This window comes from Epinephelus lanceolatus, chromosome 20 (genome assembly GCF_041903045.1).
Source record: "Epinephelus lanceolatus isolate andai-2023 chromosome 20, ASM4190304v1, whole genome shotgun sequence".
Taxonomy (NCBI): domain Eukaryota; kingdom Metazoa; phylum Chordata; class Actinopteri; order Perciformes; family Serranidae; genus Epinephelus; species Epinephelus lanceolatus.
The window spans coordinates 21,288,723-21,309,505 of NC_135753.1; the positions used below are offsets into that span (position 1 = coordinate 21,288,723).

The following is a 20,783-nucleotide window of genomic DNA, read 5'->3' on the forward strand; positions in this document are numbered from 1 at the left end:
TGATCAAAGTTAGCTAACATTGGCTAATTAGCCTTCATGGCCCACTAGTCCAACCACGGGCTGTATTTTTGCCCAACTTGTAATAGTTAGAGGAATAATGTGTTATTTCTTTTAAAAGTTAGCGTTACATATGAGCTCTGACGTTAATAACCCTTGCAGTTGACCTAACGTTAAACTTAGCGGACATAATATATAGTCTGTATATAGTCTTATATAGTCAATGGAGTAACGTTGCGTTGCTAGGTTACATGATGAGTACCGTTGTTAGCTAACACTCACCCCAACGGCGACAGTTTTACGGCGATTTAAAGCCACCAAAACATGCGTAGTGACTTTTAAAATCCCGCCTGCAACGTAATACACTTGTCCTTTAGTACATTCACATGATTGGTTTGTTAAATACAAATTATAATAGCCATAATATGGCTAATATGCTAAAGCTTGGTGGCTGCTAAAGCGGTTAGCCGTTGACGTCTGTCGTCCAAAACCTCACGCGCACACATTCGCTTCCTAATGGCGCGCGCGCGCACACAGACAGTATATATATATATATATATATATATATATATATATATATATATATATATATATATCTCCATACACACCAGATTTCCAGGCATAACAAAGCTGCATTTTATTCCATTGTTAAGGAGCAGAGAAGAAAACCCATGTCTTCATTTTATTACATAGTAACATATTTATCTTAACTGTTTACTTTCATCACATTGTAACATAATACATATTCATATTTCAAAAGTTGATCTCCATCTTATTAAATAGGAACAGAATAAATATTCACTTCTGAGCTCAGTGGCCACAACCCTCTCCAAGTCTTCACGGTGGACATAAGATGAACAGAAGCCTTCTGAGAACCAGGCTTGCTGAGACACTGGACCTTCCCTTCAGCACCCACGCAAACTCACATGCACACACAATTAAACCATACAAATGTAGCTCACTCTCACACACTCGTACATACTATACTGCATCACTCCTGCAGTGTTATTAGTGACATGTTAACTGCAGAGATGTAATAGCTCCTGTTTACTTCTGTTGTTGATGTACAAAGTGACCCTGGCGGCAACACACTGACTAGGTGGTTCAGCTAAATAATTCACCTGTGCTACACTAGAAATGCCATCAGTGCATGTAATGTAAAGACAAATTATAAAAAGCGTACAGGAATATCATATTACTAACACTGCTTCATTCAGGTGTTGCACTGGCACTGGAACTGAAATTAGACTGCAACCATTGCACTGTGACTGAAAATGGGAGTTTTGGAGCCAGAGCTGCAGCACATATTCCAAGCATCAACAATTTTCCAGCACCTGTCTCACGAAAGAAGGATTTTGGAGTTAGCTGGACGACTGTAAAAACTCTATAAAATCTATTTTTATTCTTCCATTCCTTGCTCCAGGTTTTTGCTCGGCAGGTGTATCAAGCTAACTACTCAATGTAACTTCATGACGCAGGTGACAAAGTGTCTGTCAGGTATAGAACAGCAACAGGAACCGAGAGGCAACATTGATTTCAGGGTAAACAAGATTGATTTTAAGTGGAGATGATAATCAGGCATTACAATGTAAACAATGAACAGCAAAACAAACAATACTGTCTTTTCTCTCCGTATTGCACAACTCAGACTAAATTACATCTCTGAATTCCTGATTATCACATGCCTTCTGCATTTCATTTGAATTGTGCTGCTTCTATGGGTAATGTTAATGATTTTAAAGTGGCTGATTTTAGTAGGTGACTTTTATGGGTGAATTCTGTATTGCATTAGATGGAACATGTATGGAAACGGCTTAAAAAAATACTACTAGACATACAGAATAAAACTTATTTCAAAATTAAATACATAGCTCATACACATCCCAATAAATCATACATTTCATAGTCAACTGTAAAGGGACACTTTAAAATGGATGCCAAAGCTTTAAAATAGTGAATGTTTAAAAAAAAAAAAAAAAAAAGGTTTCCTGCTTTTGTTTTAAACAGATGGCATGTGAGGAAAGGCTTGCTTCAAAACTCTTAAATACAAGCAGTGTCGAGTTATTTACAGCTTATACTGAATAAATCAGGTCTAGAAGTGATTTGTGTAGTCCAGTTGTGACAAAGAGACGTCACATGTATCAGACATTTAAGAGTTATAGTGAGACTAGTCAGCAGCAGCTACAGGAGCTCCTTAAGCATTAATGCCATCCATTGACATGGGCCTCTTAAGCTTTGTGACAGAGACCAGTGAAACAGGTCATAGGAAGAAAAAAATAAAACAATACATTGCTGAAAACAAAGTCTAAAAAAATAAAATTTTGTTAATTCTCTGCATTTATAGTTTCTTTTTTCTGCACTTTTGGTTCAACCTTCTTCAGCTTCAACACAATGGATATTTTTCAAACAAATTAAACCATGAAAGCGCTATGTACATGCAAAGCCCACTTGGGTCTGCTCAGTTCAGCCAGCCAGGAACTTGATAGTTGTGTTTGTGAGCAAATAGGTCAGTCATGATGCACAGCGAGTATGGGCTGCCTGCAGATGGGGCAGGTGTTGTTTTCAGAGAGCCAGCGGTCAATGCAGTGGATGTGAAATTCATGGGCGCAGGGCAGGCGGCGCAGCTTGTTGCCCTGGGCATACTCATTGATGCAAACACTGCACGCACGACCCATCTCCCCCTCCAGGTTGGCCTGACCATATGTACGCGTGGATAGATTGTCAATCTGCTCTTTGGTCAGGCCCCTAGGGTGTTCGTCATCCTCCTCGTCGTTGAGCAAGAAGAAGTGTGCCAGCCGCAGGATGGGTAGAGTACCATTTTCTACCAGGTTGTTGGTGTCTCTGCTGGTGGCTCGTCCCTCTGTGGTGCTCACTACACCTCCTCCGAGCCTGGCCTGCCCAACCTGGTCTTCCTCACTTCCCACCAGCCCCACCCTCTCCTGATCTACCCCACCTGTACCAACCTGGCCAGCTTCACTCTCATTTGTATGTAGACGACTGGCTGGGCTGGTGCTACTATTTGTAACACTTGCATCTGTGTGGCTAGGTGCAACAGTTTCAGAATCAGCCTCTGTCTCCATTAAGGAGCTCAGCTCCCCAAATCCAGTCATGATCTGGCGCAAGATGGACCGCAGGGCGGTGGAGTTGGGCTCCCCCAGGCCTGTCTCACTGATGCGCCTCAGTGGAATCCGAATGGTGCTCACATAGGTACGAATCCCAGCTCGCTCAGAGCGGGAGATGGTGCGTCTAAATCCACCACTGTCACTTTCAAATGTGACAGTATTCTCAGCAACACGGGCACGAGAACGCGTTCTACTGGCGATGCTGTCCCGATCGCGGTTTTCACCAGGTCGAATCCTTCTAACCTGCAGGTCCAACATGATGGTTGGGTGCCGTCGCACCGCTGAACTTCCTGCTCCTACTACATGCGATTCACTTTCGCGTTCTATTGTCTCTACAACAGGCTCTGTTAGAGCCACAGGTTCTGCCACAGCCTCCCCGGTCTCCATGGAAACAGAGCTTGTGCCACTACCTGGCTCAACAGTGTGGATGCTAGAGCCACTGACACCAATGCTTGATGATGAAGTGGTACTGGCAACAGGTATTCTGTGCAAGGGGGAACGGCTGCGCCTTGACAACCGGGATGACACCCCACCCCCTGCTGCAGCCCTGCGTGCACGACCACGTGATCGAGTCCTACTGCCACGGGATTCGTGTCCCACTGCTGGGGCCTGAGACCCAGACTGCGGTGACACACGGGGACAGTCTATAGAAGGAGATATATCATCACTGCCCTGCTCTACTTCTGCATTCAGGGCTTGATGTTGCAAAGGTGTCGTTTGATCGAGAGGAGGGTTGGGGACAGTGGGAGGTGGTGCTAAAGAGTGCAAAGTAGCACTTCTCCTCTGAGCAGCAGCTGGGGCGGCCACTGGTGCAGGAAGTGCAGGGGGGCTCATAGAAAGAGTGGTAGTGCTGCTGCGTGTACGCCGAGTCTGCATCCTCCTACTGAGGGCTGGGCGGGGGGTGGGGTACGGGACGGGCCTTGGCGTGGTTGAAGGGCGAGGGTTGGAGAACGAGGAAGCAGTGCGTATAGAGGGTGAAGTTGTGTTCGGGGCAGTCACTGGCAGCTCTGCAGTGTCCGCAGCATCATTATGCTCCCCCGGCTCCGGCTGATCATGGTTAATGTTGATCTCCAGGCTAAAGCGGAATTCTCCACTGTTGGGGTTGGTCCGGCTGACAGCACGCCATGTTTGGTTGCCACTCTGCCCACTGCGAGTAGCATTACCAGTGCGTCTGAAAGTGTTAAGCCACTCCAGTAATGAGTCACCATTAGAAGTTTCTGCTCCAGGCTCTGTGCCCCCTGTACAAAAAGAATAAATATGGGTAAGACTGTAAACTAACATGCATCATCCATAATCTCATCTCTTGCACAAGCAAGGCCTGATGAAAAGATTGCAGTTTCCTGGTTTCCACTTACAACAATGACAGTTTTAGCCAATCTGTTTCATACCTTAGTTAAATCCCGCACTTTCACTGTATTCCCTGCCCAGTTAAATCAGACTCAAAGTTGAACAAACTGATGCAACCAAAGCTTACACCAACCTACAATATAAGATTCATCAATATTTGTCCAAGTAATGTATGAAGAATGTTTCAGGAGCACTCAGTTTTATTTATTTATAATGATCCAGTATCACAGAATATATGATGAAAGCTGCAATTTGTTTGTCAAGTGTTTTACTGTTTTCAAAATGCAGTCCTACTACCTCCGCAAAGGACATCATGTCTTTGGTCTTGTTTGTCTGTTTGTCAACAGATTACAGAAAAATTATTATTTTAATGAAACTCTGTAAAATGGTGTGCCATGGGTCAAGGAAGAACCTATTAAGTTTTGGAGTGGATCCAAATCAGAAGGCAGATACACAAGTTCTTTTTCCATTTTCATTAACATTAAGACATTAGGCATTTGGCCTTGGCAGAAAAAAATGCTTTGCATCTTTAAATCCAGCAGATTGCAATAAAGTCCAATACTGACAAATCATAGCCAATTGTAAAAGCACAATGATTCCATATCACAATCCACATTCACGGTAGGGCCGCATCATTTGAGGAAAATATGCAATAACGTTGATGAATTTAAGTGGTGATAAACAGATATTAAAAGGGTACTCACTACCCGACTCAGCCTTGCACAGTACCTGTGCTTGTACCACATCTTCTCTCCTGTACCCAAAACACTGCCAGACAGTTGACATGCTATATTTCTTAGTCACCTCTCTGGCATTCGCACTTTCATCCGCACTCATCATGTTACACTTTCCTCCCTCAACGGTGGGGAGTAGTACGGCAGCACTGGTCTCATAAACCTCACTGGCATGCGTGGAGATTCTGACCTAACAGACATTGCTTAACGACAAGAGCTCAGTCTGACAGGCCAGACAGTTAACAGCATGACGCACAAAAAAAAAAAAAAAAAAAGGGGGAAAATAGGCCTACAAACAGAATTTAGCACGTTGTTACTGACAGTGCAATATCGCAGTTTTTTGTGATGTGTTAACAACAAATTAACATTGCAATGACAATAGAAGAAGAATATATTTTTCAGCTGTAATTCACAGGTGCCAGTAATCCTCTCAGATTGCCTGCATGTGTAGGTGCTCATACTTCATACAGAAAGCAATCATTACGGAGCACTCACTGACGGTGGTTTCACCATCACAACTGCAACAATGCTATATTCTATAGGCTAAGAAACAAAAATACACACGTCATCCAACTGATGTATTTACACATCATGGTTGAACTTGCAGATTTGCATGTCATAGAAGATTGGACTACTGGCATTGGCTAATATGCTGTATTATATTGTGCTGTATGTATGTTGTTGTTGTTCTTTTTTTTAGCATTTTTGTTGATCAATAGTGACTTAACACGACCCATATCACATTAACACTAGCTATCTGAAAGATCATACAGAGACAAGACCCTCCCCTTTCTCCCTACCTGCTCCTCGTCTCCCTCCAGCCCCTCTCTCCTCTCCCTCACTGCTACTGCCCTGCTGTTCTCCAGAATCAGCAGTCTGCAAGCGCTGCTCAGTACGGGGCTGAGATAACATGCGCTCTTTCGCTCCATCAAGACGCTGCCGAAGCTCCTCAGCTGTCACCTCCCCTGTGAAACATTGAACACGCAGGCTGTTATGTGCCATCAGTTACTATAGTGAGAACAGACTATTGCCATCATGCATCGTAAATATTGTATACTATGTTAATTTCATACGCTTGGATTACATGTGAAGTAAGGCCACACTGATGATTCAAATCAGTGTGTTAATATCACAAGATGTATTCCTCCTCACCAGGGGTGCCAAGCAGGTTGCCGTCTCTCATTAGGCGGTACTCCTCTTCACTCAATTCATTAATGAAGTGATAGTATGCCTCCTCCCGACGAAGACGCTCTGCCTGCCTCCGCCGTTCGTCTCCCCCACCAGGAGGGTCCATCACCGTTAAAAGTGCTGGCAGACAGATGAGTGAGGGTTGTCAGTCAGGGGTGGAAAGTCAGCTTTACATTTAGTATCTGTAAAATAAGTGCTGCAGCCACACATTGAGCCATTGAGCCACAATTCAAATAGACATGCTTATATGTGATTAAAATATGTTGTTCAAGCAAACAGCTATCTGACTCTCTTTTGGGAGGATAAAAAATGAACGTTTTTCTTAGCTGTATATAATTTCCTGGTTTGTATATGACACTAGAGTAAAAATGCGTTACAAATTAGAGCTGTTCAATTAACATAGCCTTACAATGAGTAATCTCAAGGCAAGGACGACAGTTAAGACAACGCCATCCATTTTCTTTCTAAGACTCCACCAGCAAGACACAGGGTAAGGCTACAGTAATCTTGCTAACGTTTAGCCCTGAGTAGCGCAGTTAAGTATCGGCATGAGAAATTCTACTTCATCTATCTTTATCTATTTAAGCATGTACATCAATGCTCAATTCATTCACTGTAAGAAACTGCCACAAAAACACCCTAATAACAACGTAATCTTGATGTGAGCTAATGTTAGCCAAGTTAAACAGCAGCTACGGAAGGCCATGTTGAAGGCAGGGGAATAAAGCAACAAAACTGGCGTTGTCATCCTGGTTAGCCACCAATCACCGGCCTAGTTTTAATGACGGACACGCCAAGCGTCCAATCACAACTCTGCAAAGGCGGGCCACGATGAACTAAACGGAGGTCTCCTCCATGTAAACGCAGGGCAAAGAAGGAAAGACAAAGAATCTTGTCAGCTTTATGACAGAATAAGATTATCGCGATATAAATGCCAGGCTACGATTGACAGCGTTTCCGCCCAAACACGACAGTCCGTTTCATGGACCTTTCAAGGATGCCAAGTGTCATTAGGAATGCGCAACGGTTTAGTTGCTAACCGAGCACTAGCAAATTAGCACATCTATCGTTAGCGGATAGCAGTCCGTCGACACTGCTGTTAGCTGGTTAGCCGAGTCGCCAGCGAGCTGTGAGCCTGAATAACTCTTCAGATACACATGAGACAAACTGCTTTGTGGAGCTGTTAACGTATACGGCACCTAACACACAACCTTAGCATAGTTTTATAAGAGATGACAATGACATTAAAAGGAATTTACTACCTGACAAAGCAGCGGTAATATGGACGGTTTGCTCTGCTCTCCCTTCTCTCTCAAACCAAGATGGGACCAGTGGTGCCACAGTACACCGTCCGTCAGAAACAACCTCCCTGTCTGCATTAGTTCCTAGGCAACACAACAACGCAAACAGTGGTTGCTGTCGAAAAAATAGGTACACTGAGTGCAACAAAAATACTCTAGTAATTAATTTGTGAAACTATAATACAAACGGTGCAATTTTAATTTACTGTAGTTTTAAAGATATGATGCTGCTACATGTGGAGTATACCACCTATAACATAAATATATCTTTGTGTAAATTTGTAAGTAATTGAGATAATCTTAAAACAGTTTTCCAAATAAATCATTTAAACTTTTATTTCATTTTTATTTCACATTTTGAGCGCATGAAATTTGCTTTTAATGCAATATTTTTCACAATAGTGCTACTATTTTTATGTTTTAGTAAAGAAATGAGTGCCTAAACACCCACACCAATGAGCTCATGTCCTGAAACAGCCTTTCCAGTGACTTCAAATATAAAGTAGTGAAATGAAAGCAGATGATTAGAAAATCTGACACACAATATAAGGTGACATTATAATATATCCCTGCATTAAGAGCATCGCCATATGTATCAATACATTTATTTTCTGCACTTTTCTTTCCACCATTACAATTGGCTATTTGTGATTGCACTGTAACTATTTATTTCTATCTTATCCTATTTAATTTTTTTCGCTTTTTCTAATTTATATTTGTGTCTTAATGAGTTTTGAATGTTGTTAATGCATTTCTTTACCGTATTAAACACTTTTAATAGCCTCTGTGCTTGAAAGGTGCAAATAAACTTGCATTTTCTAATAAGTATACCCAATAAGTACCATACTTTGAGAATAAATGTAATGTTTTTCGCTTTAATTCAAAGCCAGTGGATTGATATCTTCTGTTATACTGAGGAAACAGATCTCAAATGCGCCTGTATTATTACTTAAATATGGCACAATCTGGCAACATACATATGCATTTCCTCAACATACGATTATTGTGAAGGTATAAACTTACACATCATGTCTAATTATTACGGGTATGAATTTCCACGTGGTGTAGTCTGTCTACCCATTTTCTTGAGCCCTTTCTCTGCTCTGCAGGGCTGTCTTCACGACGTTTTACGACAGTGCCGTGCGCGAGTACGCCGTCGTTACCGAGTGAAGTGCGTCTCTTTGGAGCAGATACCGGCTGAGAGAAACGCAGCAACAAGAGAAAGGAATACATTTCGGGCTCGTTTTCCACCTGGACTACCACCGAGCACGGCGCATCCCCTCCGGTACGAACAATTCAACCCGAAAACTCGATGTGGAAGCTGGGCTGAGGGAAGAAAGGGCCACGCTGGGGACGGCAACTAGCTGAATTACCAAACCGAGCTCGTTGGAGTAGCCTAGTTGCCTCCCAAGCGACGCTTTAAAAAAGGAAGGAGCGGACACATTTGGCCCGAACAGAGGTGAAAATGGACTATGATTTTAAGGTGAAGCTGACCGGCGAAAGAGAGCGTGTCGAGGACCTGTTTGAGTACGAAGGATGCAAAGTGGGAAGAGGCACCTACGGTCATGTATACAAGGCGAAGAGAAAAGATGGGTGAGTTGATGACCAGCAAGGCCTCTAGCCAGTGAACCCATCGCCTGCCCCCCTCCTCCCTCTCCCAAATACATTTTAATCACTTCTCTCATGTTTTTCCTCTCCGTAAGGCTGCTGTGCAACTGGCACATCAGACATGTTGGAGATTTATGCAGAGAAATAAGCAGTAAATGCATTGTAATTGCCTGCACAGTGAGGATGCTGGTGGAGCTTTCTGTCATGCACACTGACAGGATTTACTACTGTGACTGTGTGAGGTGTCTGTTAAAAGGCATCCATTTTGTCCAGTTGTCAGGGCATTAATTTATTTAGTAACATTAAGAGCATTTGCAGGTGAAGTGGTGAATATAGGATACAGCAGGTGCATGTGCAGGCACTTGTTAATGCTGACACTGGCCCTTTTGTAAAGGGGGCAGGTTGCTTTTGTCATACTCAAGGTAAATACCTCTGCATAACTTATATTAATTTTGCCATCACATTGTTTGCCACAAATGTTTAATATATTGAAGAATCTGACACGAGAGCTGATATTTTCGGCTACTTAAGCAGAATTTAGTTGTTTATGTGCTCTGTTATCTTGCATGCCTCCATTTGGGGTCATGTTTGTGCTGTTCTTGTCCGTATTGCTTTCGACCTCAGCCCACCTTAATTTCCTTATTTGAGTATTTTTTGGCTATTTTTGCCTGTTAGTCAATAGTGGAAAGATTCCATGAAATAAAGAGAGGGAATGACATGCAACAAAGTTCCCGAGCTGGACCCAAACTTCATGGACACCACGACACCACCCACCTTCATTTCTAACCCTTTTATTTATTCCCCTTCTCCCTTGTGTTTCTAATGTAATCCATGAAACCGACTTAAGTGTGTCTGACCGGAGCTGGCTGAAGGCAGCTCGAGCTACCAGGACCATACTAAGCCCATTATCACAGCCCGGACATACTGACAGCCGGAACCACACAAAAGAGCCCTAAAGTGTTTAAAGATGTTTGTGTTCACTTTAGGAGGCTGCTGTTTATGAGAGTCTGCGAGCTAATTTGTGCTGCAGCAGTTGGACGAGGCCTGAGGAGGCACAAAGCATGGGTTTATGAGATGATTTAGGCCAGGGGGAGGGAGGGAGGGGTTATAACCAATTCATTCAAGTGCGAGCCAGTCCCAGTGCTCTGTTTGTCCCTCGCCAGCTGCCAGACAGGGCCTGTTTCCTCTCCCCCTCTATTGTTTTGAGCCTCAGAGGTGAGCTTGATTACACAAATCTGGAGGTAATGCAACTCGGCCTCTTCTCAGAGTCTCTGTGCCAGCTGCCAAGTGCCCCCCCTTTATGTTTCTGTGCAGACAGCTCTCAGGGGGCCCCGCAGTCTGGTCTGGTGTTGATGTTGCTCTGCCTTTCTCTTTGTAGGAAGGATGATAAGGACTACGCCCTCAAGCAGATTGAAGGCACTGGCATCTCCATGTCAGCCTGCAGAGAGATTGCAGTAAGAACTGCCTGGCTTACTTTGTCCCTTTGTTTGGTCTGTGTGCAACACCCTCATGCCATTCCTAGGTGGCTTATGTAATGCCCGAATCACCTTCACGGAGTAAAATACGAGCTAGAAGAAGAAAAAAAACACTCATGTGGACACATTAATACAAACTATACCTTCAAAATCAACACCCCAAACATCATATGCATCAAGTCATTTTTACTGTGTTGCATTCAGTTGCACAAGTGATATTGTGCCCTCATCAACACAGAGATGTCTCCACTTTTAGCAGCTAACAGCAGCATTAACTCTTACAAATTAGCCATTTGTCATCCGTGATTTCTGCCATGAGTGTGTGTGGTCGCTCCTCTGAGTGGGTTTGTGTATTGCAGCTGCTGCGGGAGCTGAAGCACCCCAATGTCATCTCGCTGCAGAAGGTTTTCCTGTCACATGCAGACCGTAAAGTTTGGCTGCTCTTCGACTACGCCGAACATGATCTCTGGGTAAAATGCACGCACACGACATACACTGGAGCAGCATGGCATGACTTTAATATTGTCCATTGGATATGTTAATATGAGGGGGAATGCACGTGGAGAGTTTCTGTGTAATTCATTTATGATTATTTTGTTATTAGTTTACACTGACACACGTGCACATACTGCAGATTCCCACCCGTTTATGTGAGTTTATGCAGCTTACATATTTATATGCCTTATGCTTTTACAAATGCAGAATTACTCATAGTACTGATGCATATATACTCACACTCACTATCAGCCAGTTGTAGGAAAGGAAACTCAAACCGGTGCTGATTATGCACTGCTAACTCTCAATAAAACACACAAGCACCAAGAAGTATTCGACATTTGGTAGTCAAACCTCTGCTGCATTACACTTGGCAGCATATCCAAGCTGAGTTAAAATGCCATTTTCTGCCACAAAGCTGCAGCAGTCACATTCCCCTCCCGAGGAAGTGGAAACACATGCCACAAACATCAGTTTCACTGATCTAGCATACAGTTACATTTGTGACCTTACAAATGTGGAAAAGCACACCAAACGATGTATTTCAGTCATCACGTTCGCACACACACCACAATTACTATTATCTTGTCTTTCCGTAGCACATTATTAAGTTCCACAGAGCGTCCAAGGCCAACAAGAAGCCACTTCAGCTGCCGAGAGGAATGGTCAAGTCTCTGCTCTACCAGATCCTGGATGGCATCCATTACCTCCACGCCAACTGGGTCCTCCACAGAGACCTTGTAAGAGGATTGGGGAGGGCAGAGAGGGGAGGGGAGGAGGGGGAGAGAGAAAATATTTTGGTAGAAGGGAAAACAAGGCAGCAGTTGATGAGAGATTGCAAGATTGTTACTGGACAGAGAATCAGTGAAAGGCATATGAAGCTGTGTCAGTCTGCATGTGTTTAGTTATTGCTCCTAAATACTTAATGTTGCAGAATGATGATTTGATAACAGGTTTATGTCAACCAAGACTAGTGTGCATTTTTCATAATATACAACTTCTCTGCAGTATTCTTTAGTTGTTTAAGTTGAGGGTTGGTGCATAAAATGATTGTAATTTCAGGTAGTTGCGGTTACTATGTTCTGAGGGAAACTAACAGGCTTTGTTTTTTAGTCTTGTATTTGTTTCTGTTTAATAAGAATTTATTAATACTCTGAATTTAGTCTCAGCTGTTAACAGATTTTACCTGTTTGGTTGAATTGAAAAATTATCTACCGTTTAAATGCATAGTGAGATGGAAATGGTAGCCCTCTCCTGTGGGATGCAGTGTGTGTGTATTGTGTCCACTAGAGGGCAGCAACATAGAGTTTTCATTACACACCACATTCTGGCTCACATAGAGACGCTGCAGGTATTTGAAAGTCTGAAAAAGCATTGAAGTCAGTGTCCTTAAAAGAAATTATCTTGGCTGCTCCAGGCAGTGATGTTAGTTATTAGTTTGAAGAAAGATATTTACACGTCCAAATGTCTCAAATGAAGGTGCGTTGGGAAATATCACTTGAGTCTTTGAACAGAAAATCCTGCACCCTGCTCACCTTCACAATTTATTAGTATTTTAATAGTAATTTTATTTTATATTTTTTTATTTGATTTTTTTTTTCAGCTTCACAATTTATTAGTAATTTCATTGTAATATTTTTTTCAGCTTCACAGTTTATTGATAATTGAATAGTAATTGTTTTTTATTTTTTTTATTTTATTTTATTTTTTTACAGTGTCCCAATTCTCAGTGTTCAACACCATTATTTACAACATTGAGCTTAAACAGAATCTGCTCCACCCATTTCACAGGTGTGCACAGGTGTGGGGGATTTTTTGATTTTTTTTAATGTTGGCAAATGGTGTACAGGCTGTTGTCAGTTATTTAGAAACACACTCAAAGCTGATTAATTCCCCCAAGTTGTAAATAATGGTGTTGAACAAGATCCAGGGGGACTGAAACATTAGTGTTACTAATAAATTGTGAAGCTGAGTGCAGGTTTTTCTGTTCAAAGACTCAAGTGATGTTAGTTATGAAATCTTTTTGTATCTGATTGTGGGGTAGGGTTTCAACAATAATCAACATGTTGATTATTTTCTTAATTAGTCAGTTACTTGTTTGGTTTAAAAAATGTTAATTAATGTTTTCTAAAGCTCAAGACGATGTCATCAAATGTCTTGTTTGGTGAGCAACCCAAAGATATTCAGTTTACTGTCATAGAGGAGTAAAAGAAACTGAAAATAATCACATTTAAGAGTCTGGAATCAAAAAACTTTGATATTTTGTTACTTAAAACTGCATAATAATCTGATGTCAAATTAGTTGTTGAATAATTTAATAGGTGACAACTAATGGATTATTTGATTAATAATTCCAGTCTAATTGTGGTCTCTTGACAAATTAAACACTAATAAACTAAAATTGTGATTCTTGTCAGAATAGATTTTGATGGTTTGACAGATATGATCCTAAAAACAAATCAAATTACAGTATGTGTTAGGGCTTATATATACTTTTTCATGTATATCCACATAGTTTCAAATGAGAAATAGGATAAAACAGTATTGTTTATATTGCCATAGTTTGATATTGTGTTACATAACCTGTTACGTTCATAAAGCCGTGCCAGTGTTTGTATCTCTCCTCTGCGTGCAAACCCGGCCTCACTCCATCACAAGTTCTCCTGCAACATGGAGGGAGACAAAGTGCCAGTGCTCTAGTATAGTCAGTCGATTTCTTTTATATAACTTTTCATTTACAAGTTTTGCAGTTGTATATGTTCAAACTGGGAAGAAAAAACCCTTTCTTAGTGTTTTTATTTTGATCACAGTCTGTTTTAATGAAAATGTGGCGTCTCACATGTGGTGTTGACTTACAACTGAACATTTTGCCACTTTCACCATGTAGCCTAAAAATACAGATATAATTTTTTGTCCATATTGTCCAGCCCTATTTTGGTTTCTAAAAAGTCTTATATTTAACTTGGTGAACTCTGCAGAAGCTGAACAACTGGGTCAGTCAAAGCTGATTTAATCTCAGTGGTTTTGCTGTAATGTTTGGATTGTTGACACATGCTCAAGATTGTGTATGTGTCTCTTCTCCTCAGAAACCAGCTAACATTTTAGTGATGGGGGAAGGGCCGGAGAGGGGTAGAGTAAAGATTGGTATGTATAATGTCTCCTTTATAAAATGTTTGCTGTTATAGAAGTTCGCTGTTACTTCACTGACTGTAATGTCTGCTCTGCAGCGGACATGGGGTTTGCCCGTCTCTTCAATTCACCGCTGAAGCCTTTAGCCGATCTCGACCCTGTGGTGGTCACCTTCTGGTACAGAGCACCTGAACTACTGCTGGGGGCTCGGCACTACACCAAAGCCATCGGTGAGAATTGTGCAACACCATCTGTCTGTGCCACTTCCCAAGTGTGAACACATGCAAACAGTTCTACTGACTTCAGTGACAGACTAAGTTAGTGTGCGCTCTGCTTTCCGTCAGACATCTGGGCGATTGGTTGCATCTTTGCGGAGCTGCTGACGTCTGAGCCCATATTCCACTGTCGCCAGGAGGACATCAAGACCAGTAACCCTTACCACCACGACCAACTGGACCGCATCTTTAACGTCATGGGTTTCCCTGCTGGTGAGAGTCCAGTGCTGCCAGACTACTACTCATAAAACATGCTCCATTTTAAATCATTAAATACATGCTGATTTTTTAATGATATACCTGAATTGCTTCAAAAGGGGATGCATTGCTTGGGTCCTCAAGGGAAATAAGTACTCCTGATTTTCCAAACAAAGAATGTAAATTAAAGGGACAGTTCACCCCGCAATCAAATATACCTATTTTCCTAGATCGATTGTTTTGGTGTGAGCTGCAGAGTGTTGGAGATATCGACCATAGAGGTGTCTGCCTTCTCTCAAATATAATGGAACTAGATGGCACTCGACTTGTGGTGCTCAAAGCGCTAAAATAATACATTTGAAAAACTCAACAGAAATGTCTCTTTCCAGAAATCCTGACCTGGTTACTCAGCAGTTTCATGTAGGAACTATTTTCTTTCTACTTAACTACACCTGCCCAGGGCTCAACAATAAGGATTGCCCGATTGCCCGGGGCAAGTAAAACTCAAGGTCGGGCATGTAAACTAACAACTCACTTGCCCAATCGGGCAAGTTGCTAAAAATAGTAAAAGTTAATAACTAATTGATAAAATAAATGTATTTTAAAACGTGCTCCTTCTGCTCTGATGCAGCAGTCTCTCTGCCTGAAGTCACAGGCACACATAACAATGTCCTGTCCACAGCCCCCATTGATATTATTTTGCACGACAGACACTTCATATAATAACATAACAATATACTATTTATGGTGTTATGTCATCGTTTCATTTCTGTCTCTACATGGTCACGCGTTAACAATTCTCCTCTGCTCTCTGTATCGCGCACGGCGGAGTTCCGCCACACACACAGGTGATCACGCTAGAGCGGCTCGGGCCGCATTTTCCTGACCAAACCTGACCCCGAGCCCGGTGCAGTTTGTCAGCTGACAAAATTATTGTTATGGACAGTGTGTAGCCTAAATAACCATTACGCACAGACAAACAGCTGCTCGCACAGCAGCGCAGCGTGGCACTCATGCTGAGCTTGTGTTGCGTTCAGGCGTTGTCACGTAAATAACAACTTCCAACACTTAAATAGGTCATAGCACAAAACAGCAGCATGTCAAGTGACTTTTTACTTTTATTATATTCAATACAATTGTATGTTCCTAAATCTTGAGACACCTCATATGTAAGCTAGACAGACATTTCACCTGCTCATACTGTGCACACATGTACTTAGCCCTTCTGGTATTCTTCCAGTAGATACATAGAAACATCCCAGCAGGCTGTGCTTTGCAAGCATACAAAAAAGTTTCACGCATGTGAAAAAATTTTTTCATGCGTGTGCTTCACCTCCGCTGCTACAACTCCATCCTAGGGGGAACACTGCTGTGTGCGTTTTGTGCAACAGGTGGATGTGGTAGTCTACTGGTAGAGTAGAGAGAGAGCTAAGTAGCGTTGAAGTACAGTAGAGCAGGGCAGAGAGATGGAAGCAAAATATATTAAACCCGGTGTTAATACAGCAGAACTGGAGAGAGGGGTGAAAAATAAATAGAAGTGGGCATGGCTCAAGTAGGGCGCAAAATTATAGACGGAGAATGATTGACAAATTTTTCACTTTAAGCCCTGACACTGTCATATTTGTGTAGGAATTAAGCTACAATACATGACATATGTTGTTTTAATTAATAAATACAGTGTGAATAAAGATTACACAACATAAAAATAACTGCAGTCTTTGTTATTTGATAGAAATAAATTAAATTAAACAGTTTTTTAGGGCAAGTAAAAACTGACTTTGGGCAAGTAGATCTCTGACCAACTTGCCTGACCGGGCAAGTGAAAAAAAACCTTAGCGTTGAACCCTGCCTGCCAATTGTATAACTGCATAGAAGGAAAGGTGCATCTGCTGCTAGCTCACCTAGCACCACTGAGCTAGTTAATGTTGCAGCTTAGTCGAGGAGGATGCTATTAAAGTCAGCATGAGCCTCTTGTCCATGAGTAGATGCACACTTCCTTCTGTTCAGTGATAAGTTTGGTGGGTGTAGTTCGGTGGAAAGAAAATAGTTCCTACATGAAACTGCTCACAACAAGGTGTGTGGATTCTTTTGAGTAACCAGGTCATGATTTATACAAAGAGACATTTGAGCACCACAAGCTGAGTGACATCTAGTTCTATTATATTCGAGAGAAGGCAGACATCTCTATGGCTGATTTCTCCAACACTCCGCAACTCACACCAAAACAATCTAGACTGATAAATAGTACTATAGGTAAGAGGAAAAATATGTATTTGATTTTGGGGTGAACTGCCCCTTTAATGCTGTTGAGCTGCTATTAAACCAAAGTGTCACAGCTGCTGTGTTTCCTTTGTAATGGAAAAATGCTGTGGAAGGATAAGCATTTTCCCTTCCTAACAGAGGCAGATTATTCGCCTGGCCTTTTCAAGCTCCTTCTTTTTTCTTCAGGCAGTACTGTGGTCTGTTTGCTCTGAACACCAATCCACTGACACGATAAATGTAGCCAAGTCACAAACAGAAACTTTTACTTGCAGGGCTACATTTGGGCCTGTATTTTCCAGTTCACTTAAGCTGCTTCTGATTTCTTTTTCTTCTACCATCTCTGCTGCACTAGTTATGTAATTCACCAGTCTGCCTGATGGGTTTAGTGTTGATCCTGCAAGACAATCAAGCATCCTGGCAAATTTAAATTGATCATATGTCATATATCTTAACCTGCAAGTCAAAACCAAAGCTCAATATGCCCTTGATGTAACAAGGGTTTGTTGTGGGGCAGATCTTGTGCTTATAAAGATTGTAATCCAGACCCCACTACAACCTAAATAATCTGTTCTTGAAGGGAGGGAGTGCATGATGTAGTGTAATCCTGTCTTTCCCTCATTTGACAGATAAAGACTGGGAGGACATCAAAAAGATGCCAGAACACTCCACGCTGATGAAAGACTTTAGAAGGAACACGTGAGTTTGCCGAGCACCACTGTCCTAGTTTTCTGAAAGATCAGAAACAAAGTTGGAGCGAAGCAAAGTGCTATGTCTGCTGGCAAAAATACATCTCTGAGTGTTGTACGCAATTCTTGCTTAACCATGTAATAACTCTGCGTGTTTTTATGTGTGGTAACTGCACCGCCAGCATGGTATTAATATGATTTGCTCCTTCTCTGCCACAGATACACAAACTGCAGCCTTATAAAGTACATGGAAAAACATAAAGTCAAACCAGACAGCAAAGCATTCCACTTGGTGAGTTAAAATGCCTCTGTAATAATAGGACAGTTGTGTTTTTTTGGCATAGCTTTTGGACGTTAAAGTAGAATTATAATAGAAGCCACAGTTTGGTTTTCCATCTTTGTCATCATGCCACTTCTTGTTTGGGGGCTGACATTGTGTGCACTTCATTACAGCTGCAGAAGCTGCTGACCATGGACCCCATCCGTAGAATCACATCTGAGCAGGCCATGCAGGACCCCTACTTTTTGGAAGAACCCCTGCCCACCTCTGAGTGAGTCCCAGCACACACACACACACGCCTGCAGTCTGTATCCAGTTTGCTTATCGTGTGCTACTCCTTGGTTTTGAGACACATGACCCTGGGGTTGCTCCCACAATGAACAATCCATTAGCTAATTAGCTTCAAGTCATGGGAATAAGTGTTTGAAGTTGACAAGTTGACCTCTTTGCATTTTTTTTCTCCAGTGTGTTTGCAGGCTGCCAGATCCCCTACCCCAAGAGGGAGTTCCTGACAGAGGAGGAGCCGGAGGACAAGGCAGACAAAGTAAGAATTGTTGTTCAGCGTGCTTATTTCATGACTATATACAGAAGGGTAAAAGGGGAAACACTGGGGTAGAGGTAGTGTTTGTACACATACAATACAATGTACATATTCTTTTTCTCTAATATTAGAAAAACCAGCAGCAGCAACAGGGAAACAACCACACAAATGGGGCGGGGCACACCGGCAACCCTGACAACAGCCACGCCCAGGGCCCGCCTCTGAAGAAAGTGCGAGTTGTCCCGCCCACCACTACCTCAGGTGGCCTCATCATGACCTCAGACTACCAGGTAGGTCTCTCCTCCCTCAGCAGTTGAATGTTGGATGAAAATATAGCTCTCTCATGTTAGTTTGGCTGTGCTATGTGTGTCTCAAGATACCAGTACAGACAAAATATTGATGTCATATTAATGATACACATATGAAATTATTGTGTAAATAATCCAGCACCTCTTAAATCATTTTGGGGTTTTTTTTTCTGTTCTCTCTTTGTCTCCCTCCCACAACACCATCTGGTTGCCTTTTCACTATCTACTAAGTGTAATTGCTCTTTTTGTACGAATTTGTACAGTTACAGCCTCTTTCCCTCCTCCTCCTCCCTACACTTGTATTATAACTTTAATTTATTTGCCAAAGTTAAATATAACTTTGACTGATAAATATGACTCATATATAGAAGGAAAACACAGTTCATTCATTTTTCAGTAGCCGTTTATCATGTTGGGCGTTAAGGGGGGGCTGGAGCCTATCCCAGTTGACACTAGGCGAGAGGCAGGGTACACCCTGGACAGGTCACCAGACTATCACAGGGCTGACACATAGAGACAGACAACCATACACACTCACATTCACACTCACGGCCAATTTAGAGTCACCAATTAAACTGCATGTCTTTGGACTGTGGGAGGAAGCTGGAGTACCCAGAGAAAACACACGCTGACATGGGGAGAACATGCAAACTCCACATAGAAGGGCTCTCCCACCCCAGGGTTCAGAAAACCTGGACATTGTTACATGTATATCTTTACGCTAGTTTTGCCAAGTCTGTCACTAGCTCTTCCTGTCAGCTCACTCTGACTGTTTGAGTGCATTTACCATTAATGACAGTATAAGGGTGCACTACAGTTGTGGCACTGGCTGATGTGAACATGGAGATGCGAGTGATGGCTGGCTTGACCACAGTTATTTTTAGAACATGCCCTGCGGGCGACTCATTGGCTCCCTGCAGGGGATCAAGCGCTCAGAGCCACTCTCCTGGCGACCCTTGCTGTAAATCAAAAGAGTATAAGTGTAAAAATTGAGGCAATGTTTTGAATTAAAAGGATTTATTGAATATCTTCTTGTTGTTTTTTTCCTTCCTGCAGCGCTCCAATCCACATGCTGCCTACCAGAACCCTGGACCAAGCACATCACTGCCCCAAAGCAGCATGGGATACTCCTCTACCTCCCAACAGCCGCCCCAGTACTCCCACCAGACCCACCGCTACTGAGACACCCCTCACACACATATACACATACGTGCATACACTTATACACACACACATATATATATATATATATATATATATATATATATATATATATATATATATATATATATATATATATATATATATATATATTTATATATATAAACACGCATACACAGCCCTCACCATGCCCACCTGAACGAATGTACTGAGGGATGTGGGGATGTTCAAGGCAACAACCCACCCCACCCCACAGAGGGCACTTTTCTTCTGCAGCAGTCTGTTAGGTCAGAGTGACAACAGTCTACACTTCTTCAAGATAACACACCCATAACCCCAGTATTAGAAACACACCTATAGAGCAAACGCTGACAGGTGAAACACAAGGCGGGAGGATGAGGAGAACGGATTCTACGCTCGAATCCAACCTGTTTCTGTTACTCAAACCAGCCAGGAGAAGATGGCTCGGTTTGGGGGACACGTGTTAATCTACTGTGTCATCTCCTCCCCTCTTCTTCTACACCTGTCTCCACACCCCCAACTACACTTCCACCCCTGCCAGTTACCCCCGTTCCTGTTGAAGCTTGGATGAGACTGAAAGCTGCTATGTGACTGCCAGCGGTGACAGATACCCTGTCCGACTGTCCTCCTGTCTGTCTGTCTGTCTGTCTGTCCA

General features: G+C 42.4%; 2 protein-coding genes across 3 annotated transcripts; one reads left to right on the forward strand and one right to left on the reverse strand.

The window, feature by feature from the left end:
* Nucleotides 1-666: 666 nt before the first annotated feature.
* rnf6 (ring finger protein (C3H2C3 type) 6) lies at nucleotides 667-7,763 on the reverse strand. 2 transcript variants are annotated; one of them, XM_033639190.2, is made up of 4 exons: nucleotides 7,651-7,763; nucleotides 6,353-6,584; nucleotides 6,001-6,165; nucleotides 667-4,357 (listed from the first exon to the last, which is right to left on the reverse strand). In XM_033639190.2, the coding sequence occupies exons 2-4, from the start codon at nucleotides 6,492-6,494 to the stop codon at nucleotides 2,505-2,507; spliced, it is 2,160 nt and encodes a 719-aa protein (XP_033495081.2). In that variant the 5' UTR covers nucleotides 6,495-6,584; nucleotides 7,651-7,763; the 3' UTR covers nucleotides 667-2,504. The 2 variants fall into 2 exon arrangements, with proteins under 2 accessions (XP_033495081.2, XP_078018709.1); XM_078162583.1 differs by having other exon boundaries at nucleotides 6,353-6,508; nucleotides 7,651-7,738.
* A 1,068-nt stretch (nucleotides 7,764-8,831) lies between these two features.
* On the forward strand, nucleotides 8,832-20,649 carry cdk8 (cyclin dependent kinase 8). The gene is made up of 13 exons (XM_033638117.2): nucleotides 8,832-9,282; nucleotides 10,676-10,751; nucleotides 11,132-11,242; nucleotides 11,867-12,007; nucleotides 14,354-14,411; nucleotides 14,495-14,626; nucleotides 14,741-14,884; nucleotides 17,758-17,827; nucleotides 18,037-18,109; nucleotides 18,271-18,368; nucleotides 18,563-18,641; nucleotides 18,770-18,928; nucleotides 20,003-20,649. Exons 1-13 carry the CDS (start codon nucleotides 9,155-9,157, stop codon nucleotides 20,126-20,128), a joined length of 1,395 nt encoding a protein of 464 aa, XP_033494008.1. The 5' UTR covers nucleotides 8,832-9,154; the 3' UTR covers nucleotides 20,129-20,649.
* Nucleotides 20,650-20,783: the final 134 nt, after the last annotated feature.

Excerpts from the sequence above, each read along its gene's own strand:
- rnf6 (XM_033639190.2), bottom strand. The coding sequence starts at position 6,494 with ATGGACCCTCCTGGTGGGGGAGACGAACGGCGGAGGCAGGCAGAGCGT. Across the intron at positions 6,166-6,352 it reads CAACCTGCTTGGCACCCCTG|GGGAGGTGACAGCTGAGGAG; the intron begins GTGAGGAGGAAT and ends AATGTTTCACAG. Across the intron at positions 4,358-6,000 it reads TGGAGGGAGACGAGGAGCAG|GGGGCACAGAGCCTGGAGCA; the intron begins GTAGGGAGAAAG and ends CTTTTTGTACAG.
- cdk8 (XM_033638117.2), top strand. The coding sequence starts at position 9,155 with ATGGACTATGATTTTAAGGTGAAGCTGACCGGCGAAAGAGAGCGTGTC. Across the intron at positions 11,243-11,866 it reads ACGCCGAACATGATCTCTGG|CACATTATTAAGTTCCACAG; the intron begins GTAAAATGCACG and ends GTCTTTCCGTAG. Across the intron at positions 18,642-18,769 it reads CGGAGGACAAGGCAGACAAA|AAAAACCAGCAGCAGCAACA; the intron begins GTAAGAATTGTT and ends CTCTAATATTAG.